A 26,061-nucleotide genomic window follows, 5' to 3' on the forward strand; every position below is an offset into this window, starting at 1 on the left:
CATTTGTCAGCTGTGTGACTGTGGGCAAGTCACTTAACTTCTCTGTGCCTCGGTTATCTCATCTTTAAAATGGGGATTAAAACTGTGAGCCCCACGTGGGACAACCTGATCACCCTGTATCTACTCCAGCGCTTAGAACAGTGCTCTGCACATAGTAAGCGCTAACAAATACCAACATTATCGTTATTTGCCAGACAGGCTTGATTAAATCGGGAATGCAACTGGCAGTGGAACCAAAGACTCTAAATCGGGTAGTTCCTGTACTAGAGCAAAGATCAGTGCTGAAACTTGGGAGGAACACACTCCCCCATCCACGGCCCCGCTAGATTATAAACTTCTTGAGGGCAGGAACCACAACCGCTATTTTTATCGTATTCTCTCAAGTGGCTAGTTCAGTGCTCTGCAGCCATTCGGCATCAAATGTTGTGCCTAGTAGGTGTCTAAGACAGTGCTCTGCATAAGAGATGTTCAGTAAATGCTGATGATGAGGATGATGGTGGGTACCCCAGTCCATTTGCCAGTCTCCCGTTAGGCACGTTGGCCTTGTAATTCCATCTTCTGCTTTGTCCATCTGCTCCATGTGGTACGGTGTGCTGCATAGGTGGTAGAGCTTAATGATTTTTTAATTATTATTATTGTTAGCTACCTGACCCAAGCCTGGGCTTGGGAGTCAGAGGTCATGGGTTCGACTCTCGGCTCTGCCACTTGTCAGCTGTGTGACTGTGGGCAAGTCACTTTACTTCTCTGTGCCTCAGTTCCCTCATCTGTAAAATGGGGATTACATGTGACCCTCACGTGGGACAACCTCATTACCCTGCATCTACCCCAGCACTTAGAACAGTGCTCTGCACATAGTAAGCGCTTAACAAATACCAACATTATTATTATTATCCCTGGCCAAAATGAGACGTTCCCTAGCGCGGGTTAGTCCACAACCTTGGTTTTCTCCAAGCTCGTCATCAATCCCGCCAAGCCGACTAAGCCCTCTTGAACATCAAGAGTGTTTCGAGAGCACTGCTGTCGGCAAACAGAAAGCTCTGGAGGTTTATTGACAGTAATTTCTGCCTGCTGAACTGCTGGTGTTTCTTGGGGGAAAGATGATCTGTCAGCCACTTGCAAGCCCCTTGCTCAGCCTCCAAGAAGTGCTGTATTAAAGTCAATGGACTTAAACAAATATTCCGAATCAGAAGTACATAAAAGCACAAGTGCACGAGGCTTTAAAATGATGGGTGGTAAAATCTTGACACTGGCTTGGAAGAAATCCATTTTTTTTTTTTTTTGGTGGTATTTAAGTGCTTACTGTGTCAAACATTGTTTTTAAGCTCTGGGGTAGATACAGGTTAATTAGGTTGGACATAGTCCCAGTCCCAGATGGGGCTCACAGTCTCAATAGGTGGGAGAACAGGAGAACTGAGGCTCAGAGAAGTTAATACAGTGACTCAGCGCTTAGTACAGTGCCTGGGAAATAGTAAACACAACATTTATCATTATATTATTACATATTATTATGTATCCAAATCATACAGCAAACAGTTGGAAGAGCAGGTATTAGAACCCAGATGCATTCATTTCATTCAGTAGTATTTATTGAGTGCTTACTATGTGCAGAGCACTGTACTAAGATCCGCTGACTCCCAGGCCTGTATTCTTTCCGCTAGGCCATGCAGTTTTTCAACCCAAAGGATCACTTGGTCAAAGGCTGAGTTGACTCTTACCTTTCAAATCCTTTATTATTTTATTATTTATGGTAAAGTGCTTACTATGCTCCACGTAGTGTACTGTGTGCTGGGTAGCTACAAGTTAATCAGGTTGGACAAAGTCCCTGTCTCACAGAGGGCTCACAATCTTCATCCCCATTTTACAGATGAGGTAACTAAGGCCCAGAGAAGTGAAGTGACTTGCCCACAGTCACGAGCAGATACGTAGGGGAGCCAGGGGTAGAACCCAGGTGCTTCGGACTTCCAGGCCTGCGCTCTATCCATTAGGCTACTCTGCTTCCATGCTTGTTTTAAACAGACGCACGGCTCCGGTCCGTGAGCGCAAGTGGGCATGGAGGGGAGAGGAGGGTGCCTCTCAAAGTGAAGGCCTTCTGTAGGGTATTTGGCTAAGTCCCCAGACAATTGTTGACTCAGTTTGTGATCCAAAGTCCCACAGCCCTTTTAAATAAGTACACGGATTCACCCTGCTGGACCTTCCAAAATACCAGGTCTTGGCAGAAAACCTTGGGAAAACTGAGATCTCTGCTTCTCCTAATAGGTGATTCGTCACCCTAATAAAAATAGTTTAAGAAAACATCGGCTAAGGCCACAAACATTTCGGGTATAATAACACTCGGCCTCGGGAAGAGCTGACAAACCCCACTGGTCTGGCGCTGTTTGACTGACTTATTTGAGTTGATGTTCGCGGAGGGAAAAGGAGCTCTCTGTGTTTATTATTTCTCTGACATCTTGGAGAGGAAGCTGCGTCCAGTTGCATCCTGGAAGCAGAGAAGGTGCCTAGTTGTAGTGTGGTTTTGGAAGCCCTCTATCTCCTTGACTGAAATGTTGCGGGATGGGAACCGATAAATCGTCCCAATACAGTTCCAGGACCGAAAAAAGCATTACCTCCCACCGTTTCCCAGCTCTGTTCCCACTCGGATCTGAGTTTGAGGAAACTTCACAAATGATCTCACTTGCCAACCGCGCAATCTGGATTCCCATTCGGCTTCTTTGTCAAATCCCAGCTCTGCCACTTGTCAGCTGTGTGACTTTGGGCAAGTCCCTTAACTTCTCTGTGCCTCAGTTCCCTCATCTGTAAAATGGGGATTAAGACTGTGAGCCCCACGTTGGACAACCTGATTCCCTTGGGTCTACCCCAGCGCTTAGAACAGTGCTCTGCACATAGTAAGCGCTTAACGAATACCAACATTATGTCTCGGACACGGCCGGATGCTTGTAATTCCATCTTCTGCTTTATCTGTCTGTTTTGTCTGAGCTGCCTAGGTAGCAGAGCTTGGTGATTCTTTTTCTTCAGCTACCAAACCATAAATGGAAAACTTGGTCAGATTGAAACGTTCCCCAGCGCAGCTTAGTTCTCTTGGTTCTCTTCAAGCTTATCGTCAGTCCCGCCAAGAAGCCTGAGCCCTCTCGAACGTCCAAGTGCTTGAGACTTGACTGGAGATGGTATGGGCAGGCCCAGTTTCATCGAGGCAGAGATGGAACTGCTTCCTGTAATTACCTAACAGGAGGAGGAGCGTTTTAGTTTTAATGGAAAAACAATTTCCAGAGAGACCTCTTGGTACAGTGCTCTGCACATAGTAAGCGCTCAATAAATACTATTGAATGAATGAATGATCCTGGCTTTAGGCGGGCTAGACACACCTCTGTTTCCTCATTCCACCCTTTGCCCTGTGCTCGCCAGTCGATGATGATGGCATCTGTGAAGCTCTTGCTATATGCCGGTATAGTGCTTAGTACAGTGCTTAGCTTAGTACAATGCTCTGCACATAGTAAGCGCTCAATGAATACTATTGAATGAATGAATGCCAGGGACTTTACTAAGTGCTAGGGCACTGTACTAAACACTGGACAGAGAGACCACTCCTGGGGCCTATGAGAAGTTGATGTGACAGGACCAAGGGCACACTTAAAGTAAGCCTCCCCCTCCACTTCTCTTAGAGTAGTCATTTTATCATTCATTTATTTGTTCATTTTACATTCATTCATTTTTTTCTTACATTTTTTGTTAACACTTGTATCTATTTTCTCTCTTGATGTCTTTGTATGGCGCTTACAGTCTTTAGACTGTAAGCTCGTTGTGGGCAGCGAATGTGTCCCTTTACTGATATTTTGTACTCTCCCAAGTGCTTAATACAGTGCTGTGCACACAGTAAGCACTCAATAAATACGATGAATGAATAAAAGGTGCCTGTTTCTGCCTGCCTAGAGAAGCAGCGTGATATGGTGGATAGATCATGGGCCTGGGAGTCAGAGGGTCATGGGTTCTAATCCCGGCTCTGCCACTTGTCTGCCACGTGACCTTGGGCAAGTCGTTTCACTTCCTCTGGGCCTCAGTTACCTCATCTGTAAAATGGGGATTGAGACTGTGAGCCCAAAGTGGGACAGGGATTGTGTTCACTTAGTACAGTGCCTGGCACACAGTAAGTGCTTAACAAACACCACAATTATTAAGTGCTTAGAGAAGCAGCGTGGCTCAGTGGCAAGAGCACGGGCTTTGGAGTCAGAGGTCATGGGTTCGAATCCCGGATCGGCCACTTGTCAGCTGTGAAACTTTGGGCAAGTCACTTAACTTCTCGGTGCCTCAGATACCTAAGCCGTAAAATAGGGATTAAGACCGTGAGCCCCACGTGGGACAACCTGATTCCCCTGTGTCTACCCCAGCGCTTAGAACAGTGCTCGGCACATAGTAAGCACTTAACAAATACCAACATTATTATTATTATTGTTATAGTGTTCTGCACATAGTAAGTGCTCAATAATATGATTGAATGAATGAATACTCCTTTAGATTATAAGGTTCTGAAAGACAGAGACCATGTCTTCTATTACTGTATGTTCCCAAGATACTAGTCTAGTGTTTTTCACGCTGATGGCCAGGACCTAGCTGTACCCACACTAGGCAACCAGTACAGCTTCTGTGGTGTTCTTGTCTACAAAATTCAGATAGTGAATTCATCAACAGGGAGATGTTTCTGTACGCTTACTGGGAAGCAAACTCATTCAGTGGAAAGGGTTCTAACAGGGGGATTATTGCAGATTTGGCTTTCAGTCAAGAATTCCAACAGGTGAAGCAGTACCAGGTTTGGGGGTATGGAGCTGAGGACCACCGGGGCACGAAAAAAAGAAAAGACGGGTCTTTTTTTTTCCACTTTCAGCCCATAGACAACCATCACATTGACTCTACTCCCTCGTGGCCCAGTTATCCGCTCTCTCACTCAGTTCGTTTCCTCCTTGTTCGGAATAAGGGGTTTGAGGGATAAGCGAGCACTTAGTAAAATAAATAAATAAATGTTGGTATTTGTTCAGCGCTTACTATGTGCCGAGCACTGTTCTAAGCGCTGGGGGAGATACAGGATCATCAGGTTGTCCCACGGGAGGCTCACAGTTAATCCCCATTTACAGATGAGGGAACTGAGGCCCAGAGAAGTTAAGTGACTTGCCCACGGTCACACAGCTGACAAGTGGCAGAGTTGGGATTCGAACTCATCATCTCTGACTCCCAAGCCCGAGCGCTTTCCACTGAGCCACGCTGCTTGATTTGCACACAGTAAGCATTCAATAGATGTGATAGACTGAAGAAAGGGAGGAAACTAGGTTGGTCAAGGTCTGGGCAGGAAAAACAGCTTCATGATTCCTCTCTCACTACTTTCCAGTTCTTCCCAGTCCTCTGGCTGCCTACAGTGTGAATAGGTGGCAGGAAGTGACAGATCAGAGGTCAGGGCTGGTGGCCTTGGGTTGTATCCCCACCCTTCAATTAAGGCTCCCACAGTAGCAAAGGGGGCAGCCAGACAGAGCCAAAGGGCAGCCCCCTATTTTCACCTTCCTCTAGCTTCGGAGCACACTGCCTAAGGAGAAGGGTAAAGGAAAACCGTAACAAAGTTTGGCTTTGCTTAATCGGTAGCTCAGTTCCTGGAATTTCCCGGTTCTTGGAAGCATCCGGACAATGAATAGGCACCTTTCACTCTTACCTCAACGAGGCGAGCCAACCGACACCGATTCTGGCCTTGTCCCCCGAAATATCTCACACCTGACGAAACCTCCCGGTTGCTTTTTCATCCCAGTCCTTTGATCACGCTGCGTTCACAGAGACGAAATGCAGAATCCTTCAAAGAAACGTTTCACATCTAGCTAAGGTGCCGTGTTGGTTCAGCTGACCTGACCGTAGGGCTGAGAGTTTGCAGTGTGTTATTTGTCCCTCATATGTTTTCGTGTTCTCTGTCCCCAGATTGGCTGATTCCTCATGTAAAGAGTTCCAAAGATGAAGTTTTCTCCAAGCAAGATCCAGTCCAGGCTCCTTCTGGCTCTCCTGACAATCACGGTTCACTTCGCCGGCTGGGTCCAGGGTCAAGGTAGTCGAGAGGGCTACACGATACGGGGGCAAACTGCCTGAGCTATGTCTCACTGGATTATGGCCTTGGGCCGTTTCTTGGAATCCCTGCTCTCCATGTTTGTAGTCACTTGGTAGGAAGGTGACAGGGAAGCAGCAGCATGGCCTAATGGCAAGAGGATGGCCCTGGGAGCAAGAGAACCTGGGTTCTAATCCCGGCTCTGCTAAATGTCTGCTATGTGACCTTGGGCAAGTTAGTTTACTTCTCTGGGCCTTAGTTACCTCATCTGTAAAATGGAAACCAAATCCTCCTCCCTCTGATTTTGTCTGTGAGCTTCAGATGGGACAGGGACTATGTCCAACCTGATTATCTTGATTCTATTATTTTTATTATGGTATTTGTTAAGCGCTTACTATGTGCCAAGCACCGTACTAAGCACTGGGGTGGATACAGTCCCTGTCCCAAGTGAGCTCACAGTCTCAATCCCCATTTTACAGATGAGGTAACTGAGGCACAGAGAAGTAAAATGACTTGCCTGAATCACCCAGCAGACAATAATAATGTTGATATTTGTTAAGCGCTTACTATGTGCCAAGCACTGTTCTAAGTGCTGGGATAGATACAGGGTAATCAGGTCGTCCCACTTGAGGCTCACAGTTAATCCCCATTTTTACAGATGAGGTAACTGAGGCACAGAGAAGTGAAGTGACTTGCCCACAGTCACACAGCTGACAAGTGGCAGAGTCGGGATTAGAACCCATGACCTTCTGACTCCCAAGCCCATTCTCTATCCACTACCCAGTGCTGCTTCTACCCCAGCACTTAGTACAACAGGAATCAGTAAACCCACTTTTGGGGGTTACTCGTTAAAGGCTTACTATGTGCGAGACCCTGTACTAAAGGCTGGATGTTCTTGGAAGAAAGAGCTGAGGCCATCTGGGTTATGTTATGGTACTGAAGAAGGGTCTTGTTTGAACTCGGGTTGTGTTGATTTGTGCTGGAAATGAGGAGAGAATTAGTTCCTTGTCGGGAATCTTAGGCTGGCACAAAGCCTGTGATTTGGAGGCTAATTTGTTAGGCCGCGCTATCTTAAAGTGCTACAAGATCACACCGGTCCCCGTCCCCAGCCTATAAACGCACCTTAGCTAGGCCTACTAATCAATCACATTTATTGTGTGCAGAGCACTGTACTAAACACTTGGGAGAATACAGTGTAACAGACTTGGTAGACACGAGATTACAGTCTAGAGGGGGAGACAGAGATTAATATAATTAGTAACTTGCATATACATAAATGCTGTGGGACTGAGGGAGGGGTGAATAAAGGGAACGAGTGCAAGGGTGATGCAAAGGGAGTGGGAGAAGAGGAAGGGAGGGCTTCGTAGGGAAAGACCTCTTGGAGGAGATGTGTTTCTAGTAAGGCTTTGAAGGTGTGGAGAGTGATCGTCTTTAGGATATGAAGAGGGAGAGCGTTCCGGGCCAGAGACAGGATGTGGATGAGAGGTTGGTAGCAAGATAGGCGAGATCAAGGTACAGTGAGTAAGTTGGCATTGAAAGAATGAAATGTGCGTACTGTGTTGTAGCAGTTAGGGAGGCAAGATCGGGGGGTGGGGGAGCAAGGAGATTGAATGCTTTAAGGAGTTTCTGTTTGATACGGAGGTGGGTGGGCGACCAGTGGAGGTTCTTGAGGAGTAGAAATAGGATCCGGGCAGCAGGGAGACGTATAGACTGGAGTGGGGAGAGACAGGAGGCAGGGAGGTCAGAAAGGTGGCTGATACAGTAATCAAGGCAGAATAAGATAAGTTCTACTTATGTGCATCAAGCAAGTTATTGCAAGCTTTAGAACCAAGACTGGCCTTAGCCTGGTAACTCTGCCAACGGATACTGGTCGAAGCCAGTGAAATCAATAGAAGACCTAGGCCTCAAGAGGACAGTTGGGTTAGGATCAGAAAATGGGGAAACAAGACTGTGGGGTTTTACTGAAAGGTTCAGTGGAAGAATTGCTAAATGGGGAAACAAGATGGTGGGGTTTTACTGAAAGGCTCAATGGAAGAACTGCTAAATGGGGAAACAGGACTCTGGGGTGTTAGTGAGAGGCTCCATGGAAGAATTTCTCAAACATTCTGTCTCACTAGAGAGCCAGAGGCCCCTGCAGGTGATGTGGCATGCACATTTCTGGCAAGCACCCGGCTCTTACCTAACCAGATTCCCGAGAACCAGCCAGCTGTGCAGCAAATGAGTGTGGTCTGGTGGAAAGAATACACAGCTGAGCATCGAGAGGCCCGGCTTCTAGTCCCATTCTGCCAGTGGCCTGTTGTCACTGAACCTCTCTGGGCTTCAGTTTTGACATCTATATGTTGGGGGCAATAATTCCTGTCTCTCCCTAGGTCACAGGGGTATGGTGAGGATGAAATAGGATAACATATTTCTTTTTGAGGGGAGCTCTGTGGGCGAGAGAGGTGTTTCCAGAAGGTGAGTCTGGGAAAAATGGGAGACAAGTCACACCTGGAGCCAGAGAGGTGAGTGCACACTGGTATACTCACATGCACACCCTCCCTTGTCTGTGCACGCCCCTCCCCTCCCCCAGGCACACAGGCACAGTTGTCCACGCACCTGCACATTCTTCCTCCCCCCCCAACCCTCACTCATCCTCACGCAAACGCACACACACAAACAGTTGTCCGCCGCACCAACTTCCACACACACGCACCCTCTCCTTAGGTCCCCCCACCCCCCAGCCACAACACATACACTTTCATTCATTCCATAGTATTTATTGAGTACTTACTATGTGCAGAGCACTGTACTAAGCACTTGGAATGCACAATTCTGCAACAGATAGAGACAATCCCTGCCCAATGACGGGCTATCGTCCTCACAGGCTCACCTATGCACACTCATCCACACACATGGTTCGGGTGGCAGAAACACAGATAGAGAAGCAGTGTGGCCTAGTGGATAGAGCATGGGCCTGAGAGGCAGAAGGATCTGGGTTCTAATCCCAGCTCTGCCACTGATCTGCTGCTGATGCCTCCGTTACCTCATCTATAAAATGGGGATAAGAATGTGACCCTCAAGTGGGACAGGGACTGTGTCCTACCTGATTAATTTGAATCTTTCCCAGTGTTTAGTACAGTGCTTGGCACGGAGAAGCAGCGTGGCTCAGTGGAAAGAGCACGGGCTTTGGAGTCAGAGGTCATGGGTTTGAATCCCAGCTCGGCCACTTGTCAGCTGTGTGACTTTGGGCAAGTCGTTTCACTTCTCGGTGCCTCAGTTACCTCGTCTGTAAAATGGGGATTAAGACTGTGAGTCCCACGTGGGACAACCTGATTCCCCTGTGTCTACCCCAACGCTTAGAACAGTGCTCTGCACATAGTAAGCACTTAACAAATACCAACATTATTATTATAGTAAGTGCTTAACAAGTACCATTATTATTATTATTCAAAAAGGAGAGGTGAAGCAGTATGTTTTGAGGGAAGCCCTATCCCTGCTGAGGTACAGGTTGGGAAAGAAGCACAGCCAAGACTCCTGCTGTGGTTTCACCTTCTTGCTGGAGCTTTTCTTGGAGAGGGCCAGCTGGGGAGATTTCAGAACTCTGTCTATCTCATATCTCACGGATGCTAATATGCATATATATACATGCTTCCCTGTATATATGTATACAGGGAAGCAGCGTGGCTCAGTGGAAAGAGCCTGGGCTTCAGAGTCAGAGGTCATGGGTTCGACTCCCGGCTCTGCCACTCGTCAGCTGTGTGACTGTGGGCAAGTCACTTCCCTTCTCTGTGTCTGTTACCTCATCTGTAAAATGGTGATTAACTGTGAGCCTCACATGGGACGAACTGATTACCCTGTATCTCCCCCAATGCTTAGAACAGTGCTCTGCTCACAGTAAGCGCTTAACAAATACCAATATTATATATATATATATATATGTATATATATATGTATAATGGTATTTAAGTGCTTACTTAGAGAAGCAGCATGACCTACTAGAGAGAGCATGGGCCTGGGAGTCAGAAGGAACTGTTGTGCCACTTGTCCCCTGTGTGACCTTGGACAGGTCACTTAACTCCTCTGTGCCTCAGTTATCTCATCTGTAAAATGAGGATCAAGACTGTGAGCCTCAAGTGGGACAAGGACTGCATTCGTCCAGTTGTTTAGTATAGTACTTGGCACATAGAAAGCATTTAATAAATGCCATAATTATTATTATGTGCCAGGCACTATACTGGCACAAGATAATCAAGTTGGACACAGTTCATGTCCCACATAGTGCTCAGTCTTAATCTTCACTTCACAGATGAAGTAACAGAGGCACTTAGAAGTGAAGTGACTTGCCCAAGGTCACAGAGCAGACAATGACAGTGCTGAGATTAGAACCCAGGCCCTCTGACAACCTGGCCCGTGCTCTTTCCACAAGGCCACACTGCTTCTCATCTCTAGGTGTCTGTATCTGAATCTCAAATCTCTAATCTAGGAGTCTGTAGATATTTGAATCTGGTTTAACTTTCCTCTCTCTCCCTGGTCATTTAATATTAATAATGTGTGGTATTTTCTAGGGGCTTACTATGTGCCGGACTCTCTACTCAGCACTGGGGCAGATAGAAGATAATCATGCCTAACCCAATCCCTGTCCCACATGGGGCTCTCAGTCTAAGTAGGAATCAATCCATCACATGCATTTATTAAGCGCTTACTGTGTGCAGAGCACTGTAATGAACACTTGGGAGAGTACAAAATAAGGGAGCTTATTTTCAGCGTTTGAACTACGTTTCTTCCCGGTCCAATAATCCTGGTAGGGCAGCACTTGCTGAATACCCCTTGGATAGTGATTGCCGTTCTGGACTAGAATTGTGGTTTACCACTGTGAGTTTTGGGTCCAAAGCTCAGAGTTCAGCAGTGAGTTCATACCAAACATTTTTTCAGCATTCAGATATTTTTGATAACGCTGCGCCTACTAACTGCATTCCTGAGGAAATGTCAGAAGTCTTACACTGCCTCAAGTTTTCCAAAAACGTTTTAAAACTACTTCTAGTGCTTCAGAAAAGGGAATTTAGAATCATCCATTTCCACAAGCCCTTAACATTAAGTGCTTTAGGTACAATGAGCACTCAACAACCATCCCCTGAACGGGATAGGAATCCAAACCAGGACTCTAAGACTGGATCAAACCTTTTTGTGGACTTTCTAAAACAAATTTTAACCCACTTTTTTTGTAAACTGGGAAATGTAAGTCTCCTCTCCCTGAGAAGGGGCTTGGGGTCCCTAGATTGGGGTGTCCCTTCCCAACTGTCATTTACAGGGAATAGCCCTGTCTGAGGGAGCAGGGGGTTCCAAGACCTGTTCTCGGGGAGCAGAGGGTTCCAAGTCCTGTCCTGGGGGAGTGGGGTTGGGGGGGGGGAGGTCCAAACTCTGACTTGGGGGGTCAAGAGGGTCCAGGCCCTGTTTTAGGGGAGTGAGGGGCTCCAAATCCTCTCCTGCAGGAGTAGGGTGTTGGTTGCGAGTCCTGTCCTGGAGAAGCAGGGCGTTCCACCCCTTGTGAAGGTTCCGAGCGTTTCGATCAGGCTAGCCCCTGCTGGGAACAAGGAGGACCCAGAAGACTGTTTCCTCCAGCAAGGAGGGACGCCGCTCCCCTTCTTGTTCTTGTTAATTGATTGTTATTGTAGTGTGTTCATGTTCCTTCCTTCCTTCCTTCCCTGTCTGTTGTTAATTTCACCCCCTCTTCTCCCTAGACTGTCAGCCTACTTTGAACCATGTCCAATTCATTGTCTTGGGACCGTAAATTTCAGCTACGAACGTCTGTGTGACTGTAAAAACCAATGCAAAACTCACAGGCCTATCCACATTGTGCACTTAAAAAGGGTGTTCCTTGTGTGCTGTCATGTTTGACATTTGCGCTGCCTGGTACCGTTTTGTCATTTGTCTTTTTGTGTCTCATTCTTTACAAAGCCTTGCCCATAAAGAGCCATAACATTCTTGATGGCAGTAGGCCACGCTAGTTTCTTCTCAGCAACTGACTCCTAGTTTTAGTTGTGATGCAGGATCGTCAGAGGCTTTGTTTAATTGCGTTCATAAAACGTTATGGTTTTCCAGTTTCATCTAAGTAACAGTTGCTTGGGTGTCCTGATGTCATCCATTCTCCCAGCGGGGCTGTGTTGAGATAAACACAGCGTCGATGCTAGGAGACTGACAGTGTCTCAGAACTTCATGGTTTTATCATCTTGTCTTGCCATTAGCTATTGAAGATGATCCATAAATTATAATGATAGAACTGATCATGGACCTGGATGTGGTGTCTAATAATAGTTATTATGGTATTTGTTAAGCACTTGATATGTGCCAGGCACTGTACTAAGCACTGGGGTGGATACAGACCAATTGGGTTGGACACAGTCCCTGTCCCCCCATGGGGCTCACAGTCTGTCCCCATTTTCCGAATGAGGTAAATGTTGCACAGAAAAGTGACTTGCCTAAGGTCACACAGCAGACGAATGGCAGAATTGGGATTAGAACCCAAGGCCTTCTATGTGTGAGATTTGGTTCTCATGGCTGTAAAGAAGTTTGAACTATACTACAGCTCTGTAGCTTTTTCCCTTGGACTGTGGTTTTGTACCACACCGCTGACCTAGTGGATAGAGCACGGACCTGGAGTCAGAAGGACTCCACCATTTGTCTGCTGTTGACCTTGGGCAAATCACTTCACTTCTCTGGGCCTCAGTTCCCTCATCTGCAGAATGGGGATTGAGACTGTGAGCCTTACATGGGACAGGGACTATATCCAACTTGATTGATTACCTTGATCTACCCTAGTGCTTAGAACAGTGCCTAGCACACAGTAAAGTGCTTAAAAAATGCTATTAACAACAACAACACTGCTACAGTCTCTTGAACGGGCTCCCAAAGGATTTGCTAGTCTTCTTGATTTATTCATTTATTCATTCATTCAATCGTATTTATTGAGTGCTTACTGTGTGCAGAGCACTGTACTAAGCGCTTGGAAAGTATAATTCAGCAACAAAGAGAGAGAATCCCTGCCCACGGGTTCACAGTCTAAAATGGGAGAGACAGACATCAAAAGAAGTAAACAGGCATCAGTAGCATCAATATAAATGAGTAGAATAATAGAGACACGTACGTATCAAATCAACAGGCATTAATATAAATAAATAGAATTACAGAAATGTACATATAGACAAGTGCTGGGGGGCAGGAAGGGAGGTAGAGCAAAGGGAACGCGTCGGGGCAATGGAGAGGGGAGGAACAGCTGAGGAAAAGAGGATTCGTTTTTTACTTCCTTGTCTATAATTGTACTGTTGATCAGTGTGCTTCCTCGTAACGGAATTCTTTGATAGTGCTTAGCTCTTTCTTGGCAACGTAAATTTCCGGTGAGGTTATGACTTTTCTGATGCTGCCTGTTACATCTGCATGGGACATGTCTACCAACTCCGTTGCGTTATCAAGTGCTTAGTACTTTCATTCAATCATATATATTGAGCGCTTACGGTGTGCAGAGCACTGTACTAAGCGCTTGGAAAGTACAATACAGTAACAGAAAGACAATCCCTGCCCACAGCAGGCTCAAAGTTTAGAAAGACTAGACAGTTCATTCATTCATTCATTCAATAGTATTTATTGAGCGCTTACTATGTGCAGAGCACTGTACTAAGCGCTTGGGATGAACAAGTCGGCAACAGATAGAGACAGTCCCTGCCGTTTGACGGGCTTACAGTCTAATCGGGGGAGACGGACAGACGAGAACGATGGCACTAAACAGCGTCAAGGGGAAGAACATCTCATAAAAACCGATGGCAACTAAATAGAATCAAGGCGATGTACAATTCATTAACAAAATAAATAGGGTAACGAAAATATATACAGTTGAGCGGACGGGTACAGTGCCGTGGGGATGGGAAGGGAGAGGTGGAGGAGCAGAGGGAAAAGGGGAAAATGAGGCTTTAGCTGCGGAGAGGTAAAGGGGGGATGGCAGAGGGAGTAGAGGGGGAAGAGGAGCTCAGTCTGGGAAGGCCTCTTGGAGGAGGTGATTTTTAAGTAAGGTTTTGAAGAGGGAAAGAGAATCAGTTTGGCGGAGGTGAGGAGGGAGGGCGTTCCGGGACCGCGGGAGGACGTGACCCGGGGGTCGACGGCGGGATGGGCGAGACCGAGGGACGGCGAGGAGGTGGGCGGCGGAGGAGCGGAGCGTGCGGGGTGGGCGGTAGAAAGAGAGAAGGGAGGAGAGGTAGGAAGGGGCAAGGTGATGCAGAGCCTCGAAGCCTAGAGTGAGGAGTTTTTGTTTGGAGCGGAGGTCGATAGGCAACCACTGGAGTTGTTTAAGAAGGGGAGTGACATGCCCAGATCGTTTCTGCAGGAAGATGAGCCAGGCAGCGGAGTGAAGAATAGACCGGAGCGGGGCGAGAGAGGAGGAAGGGAGGTCAGAGAGAAGGCTGACACAGTAGTCTAGCCGGGATATAACGAGACAGTCTAGTACTGTGCTCCGCCCACAGTAAATGCTTCATAAATAGAATAGCAGTATAGCCTAGTGGGTAGAGCACAGACCTGGGTGTCCGAAGGACTGGAGCTCTGATCCCAGCTCCTCCGCTTCTCTGCTATGTGACCTTTGGCAAGTCATTTCACTTCTCTGTGCCTCGGTTAAATCATCTACTAAAATGGGGATTAAGATTGTGAGCCCCACGTGGGACAGGGACTGTATCCGACCTGATTACCTTGCATGTCCCCCAATGCCTGACACAACGTAAGTGCTTAACAAACACCATCATCATTATTAAAATCAACAAATACCAGAATTCTTTTTTAATAATATTATGTTATAATAATAATGCCATTGACTGATTGTCAGCCCACAACTGATTCAATCAATCAGTGGTATTTATTGAGCACTCACGATGTGCAGAGCACTGTACTAAGCGCTCGGTGAAACAGTTTACAATTATTTGCAGGCCTCCTTGGGTGTGGGCTTCTAGGGTGCTGTCATCTGCAGGCAGCGATTCTTGAGGAACCGTCCTGAGGACTTTGAATGATGCTCAAAGTCTCTGAAGAGTTGGCAGAGCTGCCTAGAGATGCAGAAGCACATTCTTCTAGATCGTAAATTTGTTATGGGTGGGGGAATGTGGCTGCTAATTCTCTCCCAAGCAGGTAGTACAGTGCTCTGCACATAGTAAGTGCTCAATAAATATCACAGATTGATTCTAACACCTACATCCAGGTCTCTTTTTGCATTTTCTACCATGGCTGTATAGAGTAAGTTGAATAGAACCAGGCCCATGACACATCCCTGATTAGCAATGGGGAACGCAACAGTAAGAGAATGCTCGACTCTGATCTGGCCGGTAATAATAATAATGATGATGATGATAATGGTAATAATTGTGGTATTTAAGCACTTACTATATGCCAAGCGCTGTACAAAGCGCTGAGGTAGATACAAGATAATCAGGTTGGATGCAGTCCCTGTCCTACACAGGGCTCACGGTCTCAATACCCATTTTACAGATGAGGTAACCAAGGCCCAAAGAAGTGAAGCGACTTGCCAAGGGCCCCCCGCAGACAAATGGTGGGGCCTAGATTAGAACCCAGGTCTTTTTGACTCCCAGGCCTTTGTTCAAGCCATTAGGACATGCTCCTTCTTATAGCAATGCCATCGTGAAGTAATCTCAGACCCTTGATCAAGTTTCCAGGATAGTTGAATTTGCTAAATAATTTCCAGAGACCAGATCTACTGATGGTACCAAATATTTTCATGTGGTCTGTGAATACTGAATACTACATCTGGTGCCCGGCAGCAAAGAACATGTCTTTCACACCACACTTTGAACCAAAGCCATATGGTGATATTGGATGCGTTCAGCCAAACCGGGTGTACCGTGGCTAGACTCTTGCCAACAGCAGAAAGTAATGAACCCCTTCGATAATTACAACAAACTAATCTGTTGCCTTTCTTCTTGAAGAGGGTGATGATGGAGGCCTCTTTGAGATCCTTTGGCATTTCCTCAGTGGCCCATATGTAGGGGAAGGTCTTTGATTGTTTCCCCAGCACGAGGCATGGTATTCTGTGGCCAACTGAAGCATCCAGCAGTTGCAGCCTCATTTCTCTGCATGCTCTCAGGCTTCCCCTCCTGCCCTTCCCCAACCTTAGTTGAGTGAACTTTCAGCCCTGGTGTGGTGTAGGAAAGAGAAGCAGCGTGGCTCAGTGGAGAGTGTAGGATTTGGAGTCAGAGGTCATGGGTTCGAATCCTGGCTCTGCCACTTGTCAGCTGTGTGACTGTGGACAAGTCACTTCACTTCTCTGTGCCTCAGTTACCTCATCTGTAAAATGGGGATTAAGACTGTGAGCCCCATGTGGGACAACCTGATTCCCCTGTGTCTAGCCCAGCGCTTAGAACAGTGCTCTGCACATAGTAAGCGCTTAACAAATACCAACATTATTACTAACAGTATTAGAAGAGCATCAGCAGTGAGAGTCCCCTTATAACCCTTGGAAGGCCAGTGGCTACAGTAGCTAGTTCTGTGACCGTGGGTCTGTTGTGGACTCCGAAGCATGAGGAGCCTGAAATTCTGCTCCTCTATCCACGATTCCCTAATGGCTTTTGTTTTTCCTTTTTATTATTATTATTATTTTATTATATGATATGATAAAAATAAAAACAAAAGCTAACAATAACTGTGGTATCTAAGTGCTTACTACATGCTAATTACTGTACTAAGAGTTGGGATAGATATAAGATAATTGGGTTGTACACAGTCTCTGTCCCACATAGGGCTTCCAGTCTCAATCCCCATTTTCCAATTGAGGAACTGAGGCCCAGAGAAGCTAAGTGATTTGCCCAAGGTCACACAACAGACAAATGGCAGAGCCGGGATTAGAACTCAGGTCCTTCTGACTTCCAGTTCCGTACTCTCCCGACTAAGTCACACTGCTTCTCTAGTTCGCAGAGTTTTGCATACTGTATTTATCCTTGTCCATTTTAATATTTTGTTTCATTGCTCCAGATAATAACAATTGTGGTTTTTAAGCGCTTACTATGTACCAAACACTGGGGTAGATATAAGGTCATCAGTTTGTCCCACATGGGGCTCACAGTCTTAATCCCCATTTTACAGATGAGTTAACTGAGGCCCAGAGAAGCTAAGTGATTTGCCCAAGGTCACACAGCAGGCAAATAGCAGAGCAGGGATTAGAACTCAGGTCCTTCTGACTTCCAGTTCTCTACTCTCCTGACTAAGTCACACTGCTTCTCTAGTTTGCACAGTTTTGCTTATTATGTATTTGTCCTTGTCTGTTTTTGTCGTTTTAATGTTTTGTTTCATTGCTCCAGATAATAATGATAACAATTATGGTATTTAAGTGCTTACTATGTGCCAAGCACTGGGGTAGATATAAGATCATCAGGTTGTCCCACGTGGGGCTCACAGTCTTAATCCCCATTTGACAGATGAGGTAACTGAGGCACAGAGAAGTTAGGTGGCTTGCCCAAGGTCACACAGCAGACAAGTGGCAGAGCTGGGATTAGAACCCATGTTCTCTGACTCCCAAACCTGTGCTCAGATGTTTCTGTTCCAGTCTCCCCTGCCCCCCACCTATATCCATAGATTGTGAGTCCCTCAGGGACAGAGTCCGTGTCTAATTCCCACCTGAATACTCTTTCCCAGTGCTTAGTGCAGTGCTCTGGCCACAGTGCTTAATAAATACTGTTACTACTGCTGCTATTGTAAGCCTCAGAGGTCAGAATTAATAGTATAATAATTACAATGAAAACCATATTTCAGCAGTATATTAAGAATATTATATCTAACAGCCTCTAATTAGAAAAGTAATGAAAACCAAACGAAGGATTTCCTAACAGATGTAGACAGAAAGGCATGTCCCAGCACAGAGAGATTTATTTCCATAACTCAACAATAGAGCATATTTTCTGACTTATTTCACATACTGAACTAGAGACCCGATCCTAACTCCGATGTACGTCGGGATTTTTGTGGCAATTGTCACTTGAACATTTTTGCATCACTGAAAAACTCAGGGACACAAGTTAGGTTCACATCTTTAGACTCTGTTGCTTCTACTCGCCTGCGGTTTGTTTTAGGATCTGTTTCCCCCACAAGATTATAAACCTCTTGCAGACTGGGATTGTGTTCTCTGCTCTAATTATACTCTACCAAGAGCTTAGTACAGCGCTCTGCACAGAGCGAAGGCTCAATAAATACTATTGAGTGAAGTCTTTGGGCCCTTCTCAGGTTTTTGGAGATGGTGATGCCAAAAATGGTGATTTTTGGATGTGTTCAGCCAAACCGGCTGTACCATGGCGAGAATCTTGCCAACAGTAGAAAGTAATGAACCCCTTCGATAATTACAACAAACTAATCTGTTGCCTGTCCTCTTGAAGAGGGTGATGATGGAGGCATCTTTGAGATCCTTTGGCATTTCCTCAGTTTCCAGTCCTCTACCAGTCTCGGTTATGGGAGGGAGAGTCCAGCAGAGGCCTGTCCATTCCATTCCTGGCTTGGCCAGTGGCTGGCGAATGGAAGGCAATCGGCTACAAGTCAAAACTCACCTATGCTGGGCGGCAGCGGCATGGGAGAGAGTCGAGGGCGGAGACTTGAGTTAACTGAGTGGAAGGAGGCAGTGGTAAACCACTTCAATATTTTTTTTTTTACCTAGGAAACTCTATGAATCCACTACCAGAACAATTGCAGATGTAGGTGGGGCTTCTTGGGAGAGATGTGTCCAAGGTGTTACTATGGGTCGGAAACGACTCGACGACATAAGATAAGACAGGAAGTCTTTGGAGAAGTATTTTTTCAAGCCATTCAAGTAATTAATTGGTCTTTGGGAAGAATTCACATCTCCTGAGCTGTTGAAATGTTTTAAGTGTCAGTATGTCTCTGTTGCTTTGCCTTTCGACTTATTAAAATCACCTGATTTAAATATTTTTTAAAAAATCTTTTTCAGTGGCACCACCAACAAGACTAAGATACAGTGTGTTGACACATGACAGCATACAGATATCATGGAAAGCTCCAAAGGGGAAATTTACTGGATATAAACTTCTTGTTACTCCAAATTCAGGTAAAAAAAGAGAAAGTTTGGCTCTCTTCTCCTTTTCTCTAAAATGGGTCTTTTCTTACTTTTGGGGACAGTTAAGTGTTAACAGGGAGGAATCTTTGATGGTATCACGGGTTCATTTTAAACAAGAAAACATTCCCACAATCTTTCCCCAAGCCTGGAACTCCCTCCCACTCCCTATATGCCAGCCTACCACTCTCTCCACCTTTAAAACATTACTGAGGTCACATCTACTCCAAGAGGCCTTCCCTGTTTTCCCTGGCTCTCTCTCCCTTCTGCGTTGTTTAGGCACATAATAATAATAATTATGGTATTGGTTAAGCACTTACTATGTGTCAAGCACTGTCCTAAGCACTGGGATAGATACAAAAGAATCAGGTTGTTCCATGTGGGGCTCGCAGCCTCAATTCCCATTTTACAGACGAGGTAAGTGAGGCACAGAGAAGTTAAGTGGTTTGCCCAAGTTCACCCAGCAGACAGGAGGCAGAGGTGGGATTAGAACCCACTACCTCTGACTCTTAAGCCGTGTTCTTTCCACTAAGCCCCGCAGCTTCACGATGCACTTCAATCTATGACCTCTGGACAGTCGATTTTTTTCACCCCAACCCTTCAACACATATGAGCACATCTTTAAATTACATATTCTAAATTACTTATATTAATGTCTGTCTCCCTCTATAGACTGTAAGCTTGCTATCAGTAGGGAATGTGTCTGCTAATTCTATTGTAGTGTACTTTTCCAAGCGCTTAGTACAGTGCTCTGCATATGGTAAGTGTTCAATAAATACGATTGATTGACTTTAAGCTTTGTGTCCCCCAAGCTCAAAAACTTAGCTTCCTGTCCGAGCTGTGCTATCCCCCCAGGATAAGTAGCCTTCGTCTGCTTCTACCACTGAAGCCAGCCATGTTTTAATATTTCATCTCTGAACAGATTGCCAATAGATCAAGAATTTGACTTTTTTGTGGAACTTGTTAATAGTAATAATCTTGGTATTTGTTAAGCGCTTATTACGTGCAGAGCACTGTTCTAAGCGCTGGGGGAGATACAGGGTCATCAGGTTGTCCCACGTGAGGCTCACAGTTAATCCCCATTTTACAGATGAGGTCACTGAGGCACAGAGAAGTGAAGTGACTCGCCCACAGTCACACAGCTGCCAAGTGGCAGAACTGGGATTCGAACTCATGACCTCCGACTCCCAAGCCTGGGGTCTTTCCACTGACCCACATTGCTTCTCTTAAGCACTTACTATGCATCAGGCACTGTACTATTGGACACAGTCCCCGACCCACATGGGGCTCAGTCTAAGCCGGAAGGAGTATGATTTAATCCCCATTTTACAGATGAGGAAACTAAAGCACAGAGAAGTTAAATGACTTGTCCGAGGTCATACAGCAGACAAGTGGCCGACCCAGGACTAGAACCAGGTCCTCTGACTCCCAGGCCTGTGGTCTTTCTGCTAGGCCATGCTGCCTCCCCGTTTACTTCATTTTCGGTGGAAAAGTCCATTTGTCCGCGCCTGGGCTTGTACCTGCCCTGGACAAGTTCAGGTTCAGTGCTCTAGCCGAGGGGGTGGCAATCAGTCCATAAAAGGCACGTATTGAGTACTCACTGTGTGCAGAGCACTGTACTACGCCCCTCGGGGAAAGTACAGTAGGACAGAGCCTTTAGACAAGCTCCCTGCCCATGGAGAGCTCCCAGTCTACCGGTAGCATTTACTGGGTAGTGTGGTGAGAAGTAGGGGAGGAAAGAAGGAGAAGATGATGGGGCTGGGGGGGGCTAAACTCAAGTTGTGGGCGGTGGGTGATGGGACCGGCCTTTACACTGATGCCTTGGAGTGGTTATGGTGATGACCCCTATTAAGTTGTCTTCATTATCGCTCGCGTATTTTAAGCCGCACGACCTAGCATGAAGAGCACAGGATCGGAAGTCAGGAGACCCATGTTCTAGTCGCAGCTCCACCGCTTGAGTCCTGTGTCACCTTGGTCAATCACTTAACTGCTCCGGGCCTCAGTTTTCTCATTTGTAAATGGGGATAAAGGGGCCTGCTCTGCCTTCTTCTTAGACAGTAAACCCCATACGGAATAGAGCCTCTGCCAGATCTTAGTATATTGTACCTACTACAGGGCTTAGAACATGATGCTTGTCACATAAGCGCTTAATAAAATCCATTTTTTCTTACTGTTGTTATTATTGATTACAATATGTAAGGTAAAGTAGCAAGCAGTGGGATAACGAATAGAAAATCAATAGATCACCCGATCCCTGACCTATTAGGGTTTCGTAATCTAGGTACGCGAGGACTGATCTGAAGAAAATACAAATACAGTGAAAACACCTTCAGTAAAAAAGAGACCAATTAGATAGTCATGAGGGGACAGCCCAAGAGTTTTTCACAACTTCAGTCAATCAGTGACATTTATTGAGCAATTTCTGTGTGCAGAGCACTGTATTCATTCATTCAATAGTATTTATTGAGCGCTTACTATGTGCAGAGCACTGTACTAAGCGCTTGGGATGAACAAGTCGGCAACAGATAGAGACAGTCCCTGCCGTTTGACGGGCTTACAGTCTAATTGGTACTAAGCGCTTGGGAGAGTAAAATATAACAGAATTGATAGACACATTACCTACCCACTTACCTTCTCTGCCTCAACCTCAAAATGGGGATCCAGTACCTGTTCTCCCTCCTACTTGACCGTGAGCCTCATGTGGAACAAGGACTTGATCCAGCCTGATTAGCTTGTATCTACCCCAGTACGTAGAACAGCGTCAGACACATAGTAAACGCTTAACACATACCATAAGAAAAAGACCTTACAGTCTAGAGGAAGGCAGTCCTTGGTCATAATTGTCCCCAGGGTTTGTAAAGTTCAGGCTGGTTGGGGCAGGAGGTGAGCTTTGGCAGGATGAACTTTCCCAAACTTGAGGAGGAAGGGAAGAAAAAGAGGAGACGATGATGATGCGACTTAAGTGCTTACTGTGTGTCAAGGCGACTAATGGTGAAGTCATTGAGAAGCAGCGTGGCTCGGTGGAAAAGAGCACGGGCTTTGGAGTCAGAGGTCATGGGTTCGAATCCCAGCCCCGCCACCTGGCAGCTGTGTGACTTTGGGCAAGTCACTTCACTTCTCGCTGCCTCAGTTACCTCATCTGTAAAATGGGGATTAAGACTGTGAGCCCCACGGGGGACAACCTGATTCCCCTGTGTCTACCCCAGCGCTAGAACAGTGCTCTGCACATAGTAAGAACTTAACAAATACCAACGTTATTATTCTGGTCGTGGCTGTGGTGGGGCTAGAGAGGTTGTTTGAAGTTCCACAGTTGGTCACAATAATAATAATAATTGTGGTATTTAAGTGTTTAGTATGTGCCAGGCACCGTTTTAAGCACTGGGGTAGATACAAGTTAATCAGGTTGGACACAGTCCCTGCCCCACATGGGGCTCACAGTCTTAATCCCTATTTTACAGATGAGTTAACTGAGGTACAGAGAAGTGAAGTGACTTGTCCAAGATCACACAGTAGGCATGTGGTGGAGCCGGGATTAGAACCCAGGTCCTTCTGACTCCCAGGCCCGGTCTCTATCCACTAAGCCATGTTGCTTATACACTGGCCTTAGCGGTCTTGGATTTTCCCGTCAAGAAGACAGGTGACTTACAAACTCAATGAAAAGCTGTCCAATCCCACCAGAGGATTGATGTTCTGCCAGGCTTTTTGGCAGGAACGAGTCTAAAGATCAGTCTAACGAGTCTAAAGTCTAAAGATCACCTTTTGGCAGGAGGTGTGCTAAAGATCTCCTAATTCACTTCAAGTGATTGAGAGAGAGGGGAGTAGGCCAGAAATCATAGAGAAGCGATAGGGAGGAGCATAGGAATTCATTCATTCATTCAATAGTATTTATTGAGCGCTTACTATGTGCAGAACACTGGACTAAGCGCTTGGAATGGACAAATCGGTAACAGACTTTTTTAATGGTATTTGTTAAGCATTTACTATGTAATGATAATAATGTTGGTATTTGTTAAGCTCTTATTATGTGCAGAGCACTGTTCTAAGTGCTGGGGGAGATACAGATTAATCAGGTTGTCCCATGTGAGGCTCACAGTTAATCCCCATTTTACAGATGAGGTAACCGAGGCCCAGAGAAGTGAAGTGACTTGCCCACAGTCACACAGCTGACAAGTGGCAGAGGTGGGAATCGAACCCATGACCTCTGACTCCCAAGCCCAGGCTCTTTCCACTGAGTCACGCTGCTTCTCTAATGTTGGTATTTGTTAAGCGCTTATTATGTGCAGAGCACCGTTCTAAGCGCTGGGGGAGATACAGGGTCATCAGGTTGTCCCACGTGAGGCTCACAGTTAATCCCCATTTTACAGATGAGGGAACTGAGGCCCAGAGAAGTGAAGTGACTTGCCCACAGTCACACAGCTGACAAGTGGCAGAGCCGGGATTCGAACCCATGACCTCTGACTCCCAAGCCCCGGCTCTTTCCACTGAACCACAGGCACTGTACTAAGCGTTGGAACAGATAGCAGCTAATCACGTTGGACACAGTCCATGTCTCATGTGGGACTGACTCCCAATCGATCCCCATTTTATAGATGAGGTAACTGAGGCCCGGAGAAGTTAAGTGACTTGCTCAAAGTCACAGGGCAGACAACCGGTGGAGTCAGGATTGGAACCCAGGTCCTTCTGACTCCCAGGCCCTTGCTCTATCCACTAGACCATTCTGCTTCTGGACTTAAATCATCATCATTCATGAACAAACAGGGCAGCAAAAGGAACCTGTGAGAAAGTTGCTTACATTTTTACTTGAAATCTGTTTTGACTTGCTGGTCTGCTCTTTTGGGAATCTTTGCTTTTCATCATGGGCCAGGAGTCCAGACTTTTAAATCGATATCATTTTGCTTGGCTATTGGTCTGCCAGATAGGGTTACCCCCAAGATCTAATTGGAATTTGGCATCAGATCCCACACAGCTCACGTATATTGCTCAAATATATTAAGCCGCGCAGCCTAGCGCCAAGAGCACGAGATTGGGAGTCAGGAGACCCAGGTTCTAGTCCTGACTCCGCCTTTTAAATCCTGTGTGACTTGGGACAGTCACTTAACTGCTCTGGGCCTCAGTTTCCTCATCTTTAAAAAGAGCATGAGGTGTCTGTTCTCCCTCCTTCCTAGACAGTAAGCCCCAAGTGGAGAAGAAGCATAGCCTAGTGGAAAGAGCATGGACCTGGGAGTCAGAGGACCTGGATTCTAATCCCGTTTCTGTCACTTGTCTGCACTGTGACCTTGGGCAAGTCACTTCACCCTTCCGGGCCTCAGTGACCTCATCTTAAAATGGGGATTAAGACTGCGAGCCCCACATGGGACATGGACTGTGTCCAATCCGATTAGCTTGGATCCACCCCGGTGCTTCATACGGTGCCTGGCACATAGTAGACACTTAAAAAATGCTGTTGAACAAATAAAACAGAAATGCTGGGAAGCAGTGGAAAGAGCACGGGCTTGGGAGTCAGAGGTTGTGAATTCTAATCCCGGGTCCGCCACTTGTCAGCTTTGTGACTTTGGGCAAGTTACTTAACTTCTCTGTGCCCGTTACCTCATCTGTAAAATGGGGATTGACCGAGCGCCCCACGTGGGACAAGCTTATTACCTTGTATCTACCCCAGAGTTTAGAACAGTACTTGGCACTTGGTAAGTGCTTAACAAATACCATTGTTATTGCCTGTCAAAGGTTTGGGAACATGTTAAGGGCTTGAGCACACCTGGTGCTGACACATTTCGAATCCCGGCTCTGCCACTTGTCAGCTGTGTGACTGTGGACAAGTCACTTAACTTCTCTGTGCCTCAGTTACCTCATCTGTAAAATGGGGATTAACTGTGAGCCTCACGTGGGACAACCTGATTACCCTGTATCTACCCCAGCGCTTAGAACAGTGCTCGGCACATAGCGCTTAACAAATACCAACATTATTATATTCATTTGATGGGCCATTCAGGATGTAATCCAAAAACCGCTTCTACTGTATGTCAGGGGATGGAAATGGAGACTAAAATATGGAAAGATAAATTTCCAGATCTAGGGGACACCCCAGCTCCTGAGGCAACATCTGAGAGGAAATCCAGAGTGGGTAATTGCACTGGATCTTTCTAGAAGACATTCAGTTTCTGCTCCAAACCAAACTTCCCAGGCAGCCTTTAAAACCGTCTCTGCCTCCCCTCTTGGCAATGGATTGCATTTTGGAGCATCATTCTGGTGGTAGGACTTCCCTAAACAGCACGCTTGTCTAGGACTCTAGGATAAAAAAAAAAAAGCTACATTAAAGAGTGAAATGCATGTGTATTGTTATATGATTTTCAAATCTGCCCTTCAGTGATCTGAAATGGGGGTTAATTGTAACGGCTCTTTACCGGAACTGTCAACGTCAAACTCTCATTCTGAGTTTTAGAACTGAGCATTTTTTCTGTTTCATTGCAGGAGGGAAAACCAACCAACTGACTCTTCAAAGCAGTGCCACCAAAGCAATCATTCAAGGCCTCCTTCCAGAACAGAACTATACGGTCCAAATTATCGCTTACTTTAAAGATAAAGAGAGCAAGCCAGCTCAGGGCCAGTTCAGAAGTATGTATCCAGATGTTGAAAAGGGCAGCTTTAAGTGGCTGTTTTTTTGTGGAAAAGAAGTGGGTTATACCCTGGGCGATGTTGGGTGATGGGGATACATTGGATATATGTGGGAATTTCCTGAGAGCCTAACTGGGGTATAGGAGAGACATGGAATTTGGGCTCATTCCACCCTCAGGTTAAAGGTCATAGCGTATAGAGTCTTAAACTATCCATTTTCTCTCTCGCGCGCTCTTTCAACCATTTCTGCTTCTCTCTACCAGTGAGGCAGTTCTGGGTACCTTTGCTCCCCTGCCAGGGGGATTCCTCTAAACAG

At 46.2% G+C, this 26,061-nt stretch overlaps 1 protein-coding gene across 2 annotated transcripts in view; it reads left to right on the plus strand.

Moving 5' to 3' along the window:
- COL14A1 (collagen type XIV alpha 1 chain) overlaps positions 1-26,061 on the plus strand; it is a 190,959-nt gene that overhangs the window by 8,085 nt on the left and 156,813 nt on the right. For both annotated transcript variants that reach the window (XM_029063526.2, XM_029063525.2), the window contains exons 2-4: positions 5,944-6,067; positions 19,014-19,130; positions 25,602-25,745. In XM_029063526.2, the coding sequence (XP_028919359.1) occupies positions 5,977-6,067; positions 19,014-19,130; positions 25,602-25,745 (352 nt within the window). In that variant the 5' untranslated portion in view covers positions 5,944-5,976. The remainder of the gene's footprint in view (positions 1-5,943; positions 6,068-19,013; positions 19,131-25,601; positions 25,746-26,061) is intronic.

Source organism: Ornithorhynchus anatinus, chromosome 4 (genome assembly GCF_004115215.2).
Source record: "Ornithorhynchus anatinus isolate Pmale09 chromosome 4, mOrnAna1.pri.v4, whole genome shotgun sequence".
Lineage (NCBI taxonomy): Eukaryota > Metazoa > Chordata > Mammalia > Monotremata > Ornithorhynchidae > Ornithorhynchus > Ornithorhynchus anatinus.